We start from the raw sequence: 12,562 nt of genomic DNA, 5'->3' as shown, positions 1-12,562 counted from the left end.
GGAGATATCTGCACTTGCCGGCTCCACCTTCCCTGGCCCCTTCTCCACAGGTGGATTTGATTACTTGCCTAGCACTCCCCCTTCTCTATGAGGGCCTTGCTTCCTCCCCAGCCTAGAGCCTGACTCCTATTGCAAGCCTTCCAGCAAGTGGCTCACTGTTTGCTTGAGGACTGGCAGAAGCATGCTGGACATCATCCATGAAGTAAGATGAAGTTCCTTTTTGAAGGCTTAGCCGATTCTCCGTTTTTTGTGTGTATGCTGAGATAGTACCTATTTTTTTCTATAAGCAACGGTGTTGTAAAAGGTATTTTCTTAATTTTTATTAGTTTTAAAATTCCAGTATAGTTACCATACAGTGTTATATTCATTTCAGGCATACAGTGTAGTGATTCAGTAATTCTGTACATTACCCAGTGCTCATCAAGATGAATGTACTCTTTGATCCCCATCACCTATTTCACCCATGCCCCACCCATCTCCCCTCTGGTACCATCTCTGTGTTCTCTATAGTTGAGAGTCTGTTCTTTGCTTTGTCTCTTGTTTTCTTTGTTTCTTAAATTCCAAATATGAGTGAAATCATATGGTATTTGTCTTTCTCTGCTGACTTATTTCACTTAGCATTATACTGTCTTTTTCCATCCATGTTGTTGCAGATGGCAAGATTTCATTCTTTTTATGGATGAGTAGTAAGTAGTATTCCATTTTGTGTGTGTGTGTGTGTGTGTGTGTGTGTGTGTGTGTGTATACATACACCACATGTTCTTTATCCATTTATCTATCAATGGACACTTGGGCTCATCCATAATTTGCCTATTATAAATAATGCTGCAGAAAACATAGGGGTGCATATGTCTTTTTGAATTAGTGTTTTGTATTCTTTGGGTAAATACCCAGTAGTTCACTGGATTATATGGTAATTCTATTTTTAATTTTTTGAGGAACTTCTGTATTGTTTTCTACAGTGGCTGAACCAGTTTTCATCCCCAAAAGTGCATGAGGGTTCTTTTTTCTTTACCTCTTCAGTACTTGTTGTTTCTTGCGTTTTTGATTTTAGCCATTCTGACATGTGTGCAGTGATAACTCATTATGGTTTTGATTTGCATTTCCCTGATGATGAGTCTTTTCAGCGTCTTTTCATGTGTCTCTTGGCCATCTGTATGTCTTCTTTGGAAATGTCTGTTCATGTCTTCTGCCCACTTTTAATTGGATTACTTTTGGGGGGGCATTGAGTTATATAATTTCTTTATATATTTTGGATACTAACTCTTTATCAGATATACCATTTGCAGATATCTTCAGCCATTTAGTAGCTTGCCTTTGAGTTTTGTTGATGCTTTCATTTGCTGTGCAGAAGCTTTTTATTTTGATGTAGTGTCAATAGTTTATTTTCACTTTTCTTTTTCCTGCCTGAGGAGACAGATCTAGAAAAATGTTACTATGGCCAGTGTCAGAAAAATTACTGGCTGTGCTTTCTTCTTGAATTTTTATGGTTTCAGTGTCTCACATTTAAGTCCTTAAATCCATTTTGAGTTTATTTTTGTGTATGGTGTAAGAAAGTGGTCCAGTTGTAAAAGGTATTTTAAATGGTGCCACAAAGAGAGAGGACAGTTCTTTTTTGGGGACAAGTATCTACTTAATTGTTGAATTACTGTGTAACATGTCAGCCATTGACACTCTATAGGGCATCTGACAAATGCCCCAAAGGAGATAATTCAACTCAAAAGTATTCAGTAAGCAGGTGCCATAACAAGCACTTTAATCAGAATTGTGAAGTAGCTGACATTTTTATTTGTCACTTTTCTATATCTCTTTCTTGGACTCTTCTGTCCCCACTCACCAGCTACCCAGAGTTCTCCTGCTGCCTTCTTAGTGTTAAAAGCTCTTACTCTGGAATCCTACCATGCCCTGCACTGCAGTGCTTCCTTCAGACTCTCTGCCCACCCCCCTCCTCCCAAAAAAGTTATGCCATCTCATCATCAACCATGTAAGGTTTCTCTGAAATTGATAATGGGTGTTAAGAAGAAAATCAGTCAGATGAAGTGACTTGGCGTTAAGGGGCGAATGACTGATAGGTTTCTGTATTCCAGGAGCTGTCTTCATTTTCATATGGGAACTGAATATATTTACCTGAATGCATCACCATTTTCTAGTAACTAATCTGATCCTGACTTATGATACCGGTGTAACCTTCCCAGAGTCCTTAAGTGGGGATTTATTGAGGAAATGCACATTTTGTGAACTAGTTGTAAATTTTGGTCATGACTGTAATTTAAATAAAAGGAATTAACAATTTAAAAGAATTTACATGATTTTTACTGAAAAATATGCACAATTCTGTTTCAAACTTTTTCATTTGAAACTAGAATTTGAAAATACAGTGGAATCTTTCAAAATGTTGGTGGTGAAGGGTAGGACTTTGATGCTGTAGTTACAGACCATCTAGGTTAAATAGGCTTAATTTATGTCTAGTTATGTTTTTTAGGAGTTGGCACATATGAACTCATGTAGTACCTAGCTATTATAATAGTATTCTGCTCAGCTGTCATGATTTGTCTTATTAAATTATTGTTGTCACACATTTACATCAAAATTTAGTTTCTAATGAAAAAAAATTTAGTCTCATTGACTAGCTTATTAATTATTCATTAGAAGTATTGTGATTATAGCCCTCCCCACTTTGGCCAGCCTTTTCTTTCTTTTGCCCAAATTGTGAGAATGTGAACCAGAAAGAGGTGAGTATAAAAATGCCAGTGATGAGGCGTGTCTGGCTGGCTCAGTTGGTAGAGCAAGCAACTCTTGATCTGGGATTTGTGAGTCCAAGTCCTGTGTTGAATGTAGAGTTTAAAACAAAAATGCTAGTGATTGGTTCCTTCTCTTTAACTTATGTTATTATTGAGAGCTGCTCTTGATAGAATAGCTTTTACCGTGATTTTTTTCAAGTCATAAATGGTTTAAAGAAAGATATATGTAAGTAATGAGCTAGGAGGATACTTGAAAAACTTCTAAAAGGTGATATCCATATCCTCCTGCCAAACGTCATTAGATTTTACCCTTGGTGACAGAATACTGGACAGAAACATCCTTTAAATCTCAGCTAAAATAGTGCACCCCATCCTTCCTTTCCCTACTCCATTTAAAGACTACGTGGAATGGATAATGCTGGTTTCTTTATAAATCAGTGTTCATTGGTCTGACATTATAGTACAGAGGTTGTCTAGCTCACATCTTTAATAAAAATTAACTCCAAAAAAAAAAAAACAAAACAGTGGACAGATGCAAAAAAGTAAGTAGAGTAACTGATTTTTGAATTCATTTTTCTCTTTCAGTGACATTATTTGTAATTGCTCAGCACAAGAACTATACAACTCTGCAAGTGATCAAAGATCTGCAGGCTAATGGGGAAATACACACAAAAATAAATTTTCCCCCATCTTCCCTTAGAGGGAAGAACTAGAAGGAAATGTAGAGGATTCAAACCCAGACTAAACCAAACCAGAACCAACTATCCCAAACCCAAAACAGATTTTTATGGAAAATAGTTGCACGCTTGCAAAATTTAAAAAATTGAAGGAGCCTTTTGAAAAGATTCCTATGATAATAGTGAAACTGTGCAAAGAGAATATAAAAAATATGTAGGTGAAGACTAAACTGTTTCCAAATCTTAAAAGTGTTTATTAGTAAAATAAATGCTTTTATTTTATTTAACCATCTAATGTTCTACCTTTTAGTGAAAGACTAGAGAAGACCTTTTTGCTTTTGTTTTTTAAATTGATCATAGATTATAAACCTGAAAGTTTAAAAGAGAAATCTTCTTTGTCAAAGAACTTACTGGCTCCAAAATAAAGAAGACAGATTATTTGTACTGCCCAGGATCAACATTGATTTGCTTTAAATGCTTCCTTATTTTATTCATTAATACCTTAAGATTTATGATAAATATCTTTATAGTTTTATAAAACAGTAAAGAATATGAATTAAGTATGGCCTTAATGCTGACCTAATATATTTACTAAAAAAAAAGCATGACACCCCTTTTATTATAGCAGACAAGGATATTTCCCCATTATACTTGCTCGCACCAATTTAGAATTTATAGTAATTTAAGTAGAATGTAAACTGTAGCTTTTATTCTTTCACAATTCTTGAAGAAATAGTACTGGAGCAAAGAAAACTGTTCAGATAAAGCAACTAACTGATGCAGGCAGGCTGGTCCGAGGACCCAGAGGGGTCCCTGTGGGACCAGCCAAGAGGATCTTTGGCTTCTCACAGGATGGAAATCAAACAAGAGCCATGTTGGGGCACCTGGTGGCTCAGTAGGTTAAGTGTCTGACTTCAGCTCAGGTCATGATCTCACGGTTTGTGAGTTCGAGCCCCAAGTCAGGCTCTGTGCTGACAGCTCAGAGCCTGGAGCCTGCTTCGGATTCTGTGTCTCTGTCTCTCTCTGCCCCTCCCCCACTGTCTGTCTGTCTGTCTGTCTGTCTCTCTCTCTCTCTCTCTCACAAATAAATAAACATTAGGGGCACCTGGATGGCTCAGTCGGTTAAGCGGCCGACTTTGGCTCAGGTCATGATTTTGCGGTCCGTGAGTTTGAGCCCTGCGTCGGGCTCTGTGCTGACTGCTCAGAACTTGGAGCCTGTTTCAGATTCTGTGTCTCCCTCTCTCTGACTCTCCCCCATTCGTGCTCTGTCTCTCTCTGTCTCAAAAATAAATAAATGTTAAAAAAAATTTTTTTAAATAAATAAACATTAAAAAAAATTAAAAAACAAAACAAAACAAAACAAAACAAAAAAAAAAAAACAAGAGCCGTGAGCTGACAGGAAAGAAGAGCCGAGTTTATTGACGACATAGAGTAGCTACAGACAATGGTGTCTAGGAGACTCAGGAAAAGGAGCATGAGTCTCATCTTTGCTTAGGGGTCTGGAGTTTTTGTTTTTTAAAGATTTTATTTTTGAGTAATCTCTATACCCAACGCAGGGCTCAAACCTACAACCCAGAAATCAAGAGTGGCATGTTCCAATGCCTGAGCTGTCCAGACACCCCAGGGGGAGGGGGTCTGGAGTGTTTAATTGAGGTCGGTGGTCTGGTGTACATGTTCTCTCAGGCATCCAGGAACTTGTCCAACTAGGATGAGTGCTCAAGTGTCCTCCATAAGTCACTAATGCTCTGGAGCCAGGGGTCTTGACATCAAGGTGTTTGGAGTCAGTGGTCTTGGAGAACATTCATGACAACCTAGCTGGTCACTCCTTAGATGTTATCTATTGGTTGGAAGACTCCAAAGAAATCATTAACTCCTTGTCCTTTATTAGGAGGATATACATTAAAGCGTGTGTAAGAGGGGCGTGTAGGGTCTTAGCAAGAACAGAAGCATGAAAAGAAGCAAAGGAAAAAAAAGCCATCTCTTTCTTTCGTGGGGTCCCTTTGGTTTTCCTGTCTCATAATTACCCAAGAATATATATTGTTTTTAAACATATCTGTGTATTTTAAAAGCATTAGATACTCATCACTAGTTAGTAAGGTAATATATTGATAGATTAATTTAATTTAATTTAATTTAATTTTATGTTTGCTCCTCTTCCCTATTTTTATTTTTTGAACTAGAATTTCTAAGGATCTCTCCCAAGAGAATGTGGTAGCCTATTTTTCATGAGTGTATTGGTTTGAAGTAAAAAAAAAATTGCATTGAAAAACATTTTAATTCATAGTTTTCACTGAAGCTGACTGGCCCTCTTCTCTTCACTCAATTAGTAGGCTGTGAGGCGATCTTATATGGGACAAGCCTTCTTTTATTATTTATGTTCCTTCCTAAAGATAGCTAGTTGTTTTCCAGAATACTGTATCCTTTGGATGTAGGACTTCTTTAAGAGAGGACTTTGGATGCTTCTTGTGGCTGCTGTTGGGCCCCCTGCTGTGCTGGGATGTGTGCATTTTACCCAAGATTTACTGATAGAATGCTCCCTCTGCTTTTTTCTGAGAGACCTTTCCTCATTATTGTGTATAGATTTGACCCTCAATAGCTTTATCTGTGATTAGGGTTTAAGATAATACTTTATTTTACTTTATTTTTTACTCAAGATAATACTTTACAAGGAAGCTTTTATATTGGTCAGAGATACTGAGTCCTTGTTCTGCTTAAGAGACTTCTGTGGTTCTCTTTGCTCAGGAAAGGTCTGAGCTTCTTCCCAAAGTGGCATGCAAAGCTGTCACACCGGGTCTCCCAGCCCACCTTTCCCCACCTCACCTTCTGCCTCTCCTTTCACTCATTTCACAGGCTGCTTTCCTTCCTTGGAGCTCACAACACAGTTGTGTGCATGTTTGCCTGGTTGTCTTTGTTCTTGCTCTTCCCTCCTCTTGGAACATTAAGCTCTTTTCTCCATTTCTGTCACCTCAGTCTGAAGGCTTCGAGAGGCGGCACTCTCTTATTATTCATCTTTGTACCCTTACAAGTTAAATGACACCCGGGCATGTAATGGACGCTCAGTACAGATTTAGTGACCTGAACCGAACTACAGCTACATGGTAACTTTAAGTTTAAATGGGGGAAGTAACATTGTGGAATTTTCCTAGATTAACAACAACCGCTACAAAATCAGACTTTTAAAAAAGGCAGTCTTAAACGTATTTAAATGAACAGCTAGATGATGATCTTATCTTCAAAGTTGTATTTGACTTAGGCAACAACAAACCAAACATTCAAAAGTTAACAAATTTTCAGAGTGGGGTTTTTGGTTATTTAAGCCATTTAGATGATGTAAATCTGGCGGAATATATACATATGTATCTTAAAAATGAATTGCAGTATTGCTTATGTCATCATCACTATCGCCTTGTTTATAATCTCTCTCCTTGTGTGCCCTCCCCACCATTTTGTACTTTATTTTCCTTCCTTAGGATACTCTTCTTAAGCAAAGGATTAGTGCCCTCTAGGGGTGAACTGCAGATGCAATGCAGTGCGCACCTTTTAAAAAGCACTGCAAATTCTAGAATTGTATGAAATACAGAAAATGATGCTTCATCCTCATTACGTAATTCAAGTTATATAATTTAATCCCAGAGTATCTCAGACTGCTTTCACTTTGCTCATCACTTCCCGTAGCACGATTTATTCAGACAGTTTTTTTGCCCCACGGGGGAAAATTTCCAAAATGAGAAGAAAGAACGTTTTATTAAAAATTGAAGCAGGAGGTTAAGACTGCTGGCAGTTAGTATAGTCATCTGTGAAGGAAAGTTACCAGGCCAAATGCCTATGACTCAGGCTTAGGACAAAATAAAAAGCTTTTCTGTGTCAGTTTAACTATTTAATTCCTTTTTTTCTTTATAAATTGGTCACTAGATCAGCTATTTCTAGAGAATCCCAATTATTTCCACTCATCTCATCCACAACCACTCATTCCCCATAATGCAGATTTGCTGACTTTTAATAGTTGATTAACATTTTATTTCATCCCATTCTTTGGTGGTCAGGAAAATGAGCAAATACAAGCACTTGAACACAGACAACCTCAGGTGCCTAGGAATAGTTCATTGTATATGTATTTGTATTTATTATTATTACTATTATTATTATTACTATTATTATTATAACTCCTTTTTTTTCTTAAGATTTTATTTTTAAGTAATCTGTACACCCAAGGTAGGACTTGAACATACAACCCTGAGATCGAGTCCTATGCTCTTCTGAATGAGCCAGCCAACTGTCCCTGTATTTATTATTGTTAATAACGGTAACATTTGCTTGACATAGCATGATAAAGATGATGATAATGGTATCTCTTGCAGTTGTGTAGCATTTTTTATATGTAGTATTTACGTGAACCTTCAGAATAATCACTTGAGGCAGGAAAAATAGGCAGTATAGCCTCAGGATTTTTTCAAGTATTACAGAAATTAAATTAGTTTATTTCTGTATTCTCTCCTAAAATTCTTAAGAAATTAAGCCATAAGACTTAAGGACAGCTTTCCATTTTACCATTTTCAGATCACAGAATTTTTGTTCTCTGGTTTAGACTAGAGGCCTGTGTGCAAAGTTTTATTTTGAAGATGAGAAAATTGAGGCCTAGAGAGGATAGGCAGCTGGTGCTAGTTCATGAGACCCGTGGCAGAAGCAAGACTAAAATGCAGGTTTCCTCATTCTTTTTTCCCTTATTACATGCTTTCTTTTTTCCTGACTTGGTTTTGCATGGCATCATATTATTATTATCCTTCTCTACACATATGTAACTTAATTTTTCTTTACTGTTGGCATATATGTGATGATGAAAAATGGCACCTGATTTTGGAAATTGTCCCTGATGTCAGAAAGAAGGTTTAGTTTGATTTGGCAAAAAGCAAGTTGTGAAATTGCCTTCCTATGAAATAAGTGTTCAGAATCACACTTCATCTTTAACTCTCTGAGAGTGAGAATGACAAAGGAAGTGGATGTGGATTGAAATGTGGCTTTGGCAGTGCGTGGGCGGGTCCAGTGGACCAGAGAGCATGGAATTCTCAGCACTATGTGTTAGTTCCTGTCATGGCAGGCCACATCCTGATCGTGCGCTGAGAATGTCAGACCTGTACGATAAAGTCATTTATTTTGAGAGATTAAGCCAGGATGAGGAACTACATAGTATTATTTATATAAATGGGATCTCTTTTAGGTTCAGGCTCTTTTAGAGTTAGGCTGCCTTCTCGTTACACTGGAGATGCACAGGGAAGTACTTAGATCAAGATGCATTGATGTGCAGAAATTGATAAGCATAACTCTTCTGCCTTGTTTTTAAGTAGGTCCTTAGTCTTGTAAATTAAATTCATAGTTTGGAATGGGACTAAGGGAATGCTTACAGTGCTCCAATGAGTGAGTAGAAAAGTAAGCATTAGGGGTGCTGGGTGACTGTCAGTTGAGCTTTCGACTCTTGGTTTTGGCTCAGGTCATGATGTCATGTTTTGTGCGTCAGGCACTGCTGCCAGTGTGGAGTCTGCTTGGGATTCTCTCTCTCTCAAAAGAATTAAATAAACTTAAAAAAATTAAAAAAAGAAAAGTATTAGTACTCATTTCTCTAGGTTGCTTATTTGCATGCATATGTGTCATGCGTGTGGTAGATGTGTTCCTGAAAATATTCTTGAAAATTGATTCATCTCTGAAATATAATTGAGACCTTGAGGGGATTGTCATTTAATGGTATCCCAAATGGAAGGGATAATCACTTTATTACTTTTTTGGATATTTACAGATTTTCTAAATTAGAACTGCCTAAAATATGTTATGCTCTTTTTTTTTTTTTTTTTAGGAAACTAAAACATTTTTTAAACTATATTTTACTGTTGCATTGTTATCTTGTGACACCAAAGATTCAACTGATATTTCTCAGGAATTAGGAAATCAAAATAAAATGTCAGTCTGTGAAGATGGGGACACTTGTTTTAAAGTAATTTGACTCACTTTCAGTGTTACTGGACATTTTATAGGTACTATTGATATTAGCAGTTATTTAGAGCTGTTGAGCCTACATTTAATACTTACATTATTTGTGGCTAATGATCCCTAGATAGGTAGTCAAATATTGAAAAGTTCTGTGATTTAGGCAAAAACACATAGGAATTAGTAAGTTTAATATGAAACAAGGGAATTTTTCTTCATTAATAAAAAGTATTTTCTGACACAGATAAACTGCAAAATATGTATGTAGTCAACTAAGATAATAAAATGTAATAGTATTTGAAGTTTTTTAGGATGAAAACTTAACCATCAAAAGTTTGTTTCCAGTTTACTTTAGCCCTTGCTTGTTATGTATTCAGATAGTTTTGATCATAGTTTAGATCTTGTTATTATTTTGTGCTGTATATTCACTTGACATTTTGGAAATGCAGAGAAGTTTGACTTATATGTACAAAACCTTTGAGAGTTTACCACACCAACTGGCAAGCATATAGGGCTTGTGCCCTATGTGTGATGTAGGTGGGATTCTGGTCTCTGCCTCTGGGCCACTTCCTTGACTCTTTTAATGAGGTCAACACAAAGTAATGCAGCCTGGAATCACTAAAAGGTGAGAAAATGGAAACATGCCAACCCGCTGTGGAACAGCCATCTTAATAGCCTGCTTTGACATTTGTCTCTCTAGCACAAACCTTAGAGCAGGCCAAGTATTTACAGGAGATATCCCTACTTGGCAGACTGAACAAAGCTTTTGGGAAATCTTTGGTGTTTTGTGCTCTAAAGTCACAAGCTTAAATCAGGCCTGTGGAATGGAGGAAGAAAGTATTATAGATTAGGTGTTAACTTTGTGATAGTGTTAATGTGGTTATAAAAACCCCCTGTCACAAGAAGATTTATGTTGTGCACAGGATGGTTTGGGCAGAGGTCTTCTAACTTGACATACGTGAATTAAAAATTTTTTTGAAATAAATATAGAGACTAAGGAAATTTCAAAAATAGTAAGAATGTAGTCTCATGGGCCCTTCACCTAGCTTATATTTCTGGAATTTTAAAGTATGGAACGTGTATATCTGGCCTCCTGGATCTAGTGGCACAAAGAATAGGAAGAAAGACCAGCTCGGGTTAGGGGGAGGGGTGAAAACTTGCTTGTCTTGCTAAGGTGGCTCTGGCTGTTATATCAGGAATCATGAATAAGGTTATTGCCATTGCCTGTATTTAAAAAATTGTAACCCTATGTAGTTGTCCAAGCTTATTTATAGTAACTCTAGTATGTTAAAAAGATAACAATTTTGTTTGTCTTTAGGAATTACTGATATGAAATTTACTTTTTTTAGTTTTTTTTTAATTCAAATTTAGTTTTTAAGTAATGAGAAAATCAAAGTGAAAATATTGCTGCAAGAATGAACACTGTATGAGGAATGTTTCCTACTTGTCCTTGTTCTTGTTTTAGTGTTAAAGATGATCTACATTCTAGACCCAAAAGTTAAATTGCTTTTCTTTGTGTAGGTTCGAAAACATGTGAATGATCTCTATGAAGACTTAAGGGATGGACACAATTTAATCTCTCTTTTAGAGGTTCTTTCGGGAGATACCTTGGTAAGTTTTAAATTTCCTAATTTAGTTTGAAGAACATGTAATGCTGTCTACGTAAGGACCAGTGTGTTGTTGGTAGAGACTGTTCAGATTTTTGCAACATTCGCCTTTAGAGCTGTGAATTCTGCCTGAAAAAAAGAGTTCTGGTTAGATTCCTGATCATTTTCAGACTTCAAGTGATGTGAATTTGGGAGATTGAAGCCCTTTGACTACTTTGCTTATGTAATCAGTTCTATAATAAAACTACTATTTTTGTTCTTCTTTTTTTACCTTTGGGTTTTTTTGCTTAGCAGAGGTTGGATGCATAATATAACCACATATTAAAAGACTCACAAATAGCAAGGAAATAAACATTGCTTTCTGGAAAATGGTCTAACCCATTCCACAGGTGTCATTTCCTTTTTTGTGAACATTACTTCCCCTTCTTGGTTACTTGTTCTCCTTCATTATGTTCTGTTCATGCTCTTCTTTTCATTTCTGGTCTGTCTTGTGTCTTTGCTGTCCTATCTTCTGTCTGTTATATTCATTAGCCAAGGGAGCGAGATTTTTTGAAGACCTTACGATTGGTGAGTGCAACAGAAGCATGCGAATATGAACAGCATGAGGATGTGGAGGATGAGGATAAGGGGGTAGGTGTCGGCCCCCATAACTCGACTAACCTAGCCATTACAGTGCGGTGAGCGCTAACGTGATAGGGAAGTAACCCATGGGTTCGGGCTCCTTTTTAGAAAATTATAGAAAGGACCAAAACCCATAGTGAGGTAGATGTGTGTGTACCAAAAAAATTAGACAAAGGAAATATTTTCTCTTTAAATTTATTTAGACATTACTGTGCAGTGCATGGTAATTGAACATATGTGATTGAATTATATGATGCCATTTTAGCTAAAGAATTTTATATGCATTTTATATAAATGTGGAAATCTTGACAACTAGCCTGATAATTTTTATGCAAATTTGTTCCATTTCTGCAATTTATATTTCAAATGTGGCAACTATTGCTTTATTTGAAGGGACTTATGGAAATTTATTTCCTATTTAAGTTTATGCTTTAAATCATACTGGCAATAGGTATTTGATGGACATTATTTATGTATTTTCTATGTCTTATTTTTATTTAGAAGGGGGGAAAGTTTTAAAATCTGGATTCCTGGTAGAACCTATATAACTGTTTCATCTTCATGACACTTAGTTGACTTCAGCCCACCTTTGCAAGACAGATAATGCTTCTTTTGTCATCTACATCCCAAGTGCCCCTGATTTGGAAATTATGCTTTTTTTTTTGGATCCATTGGGTGAATTTACCAGCATTATTTCTACCTGTTTATATAGAACCTATTTTTCCATTCTGTACTCTGCTGTCTTTTCATTATGGTGCCTTGGCTCTCAATATTCATATTTGAGAAGCTAAGCTGTCAGTGTTTTTTTCTTTTCTTCCTTTTGGGAGATTTTATGTGAAAAATTTCAACTCCATTCTTTGTATTTTTGTTAAGCATCTTCTCAGCTCTATCTCCTTATGTTTTCCGTCTGCTAACTTATTACATTTCTCAAGGAAAACGG

General features: G+C 36.5%; 1 protein-coding gene across 27 annotated transcripts in view; it reads left to right on the top strand.

Moving 5' to 3' along the window:
- Positions 1-12,562, top strand: part of DST (dystonin) — a 495,699-nt gene that overhangs the window by 255,768 nt on the left and 227,369 nt on the right. For 13 of the 27 annotated variants that reach the window (XM_045498594.1, XM_045498595.1, XM_045498624.1 and 10 more), the window contains 2 exons: positions 10,916-11,005; positions 11,533-11,631. In XM_045498594.1, the coding sequence (XP_045354550.1) occupies positions 10,916-11,005; positions 11,533-11,631 (189 nt within the window). The remainder of the gene's footprint in view (positions 1-10,915; positions 11,006-11,532; positions 11,632-12,562) is intronic. The other 14 variants (XM_045498616.1, XM_045498614.1, XM_045498603.1 and 11 more) reach the window with 2 other exon arrangements.

The sequence above is a fragment of the Leopardus geoffroyi genome, chromosome B2 (assembly GCF_018350155.1).
Source record: "Leopardus geoffroyi isolate Oge1 chromosome B2, O.geoffroyi_Oge1_pat1.0, whole genome shotgun sequence".
Lineage (NCBI taxonomy): Eukaryota > Metazoa > Chordata > Mammalia > Carnivora > Felidae > Leopardus > Leopardus geoffroyi.
This window is presented reverse-complemented; position numbering and strand designations above follow the sequence as displayed.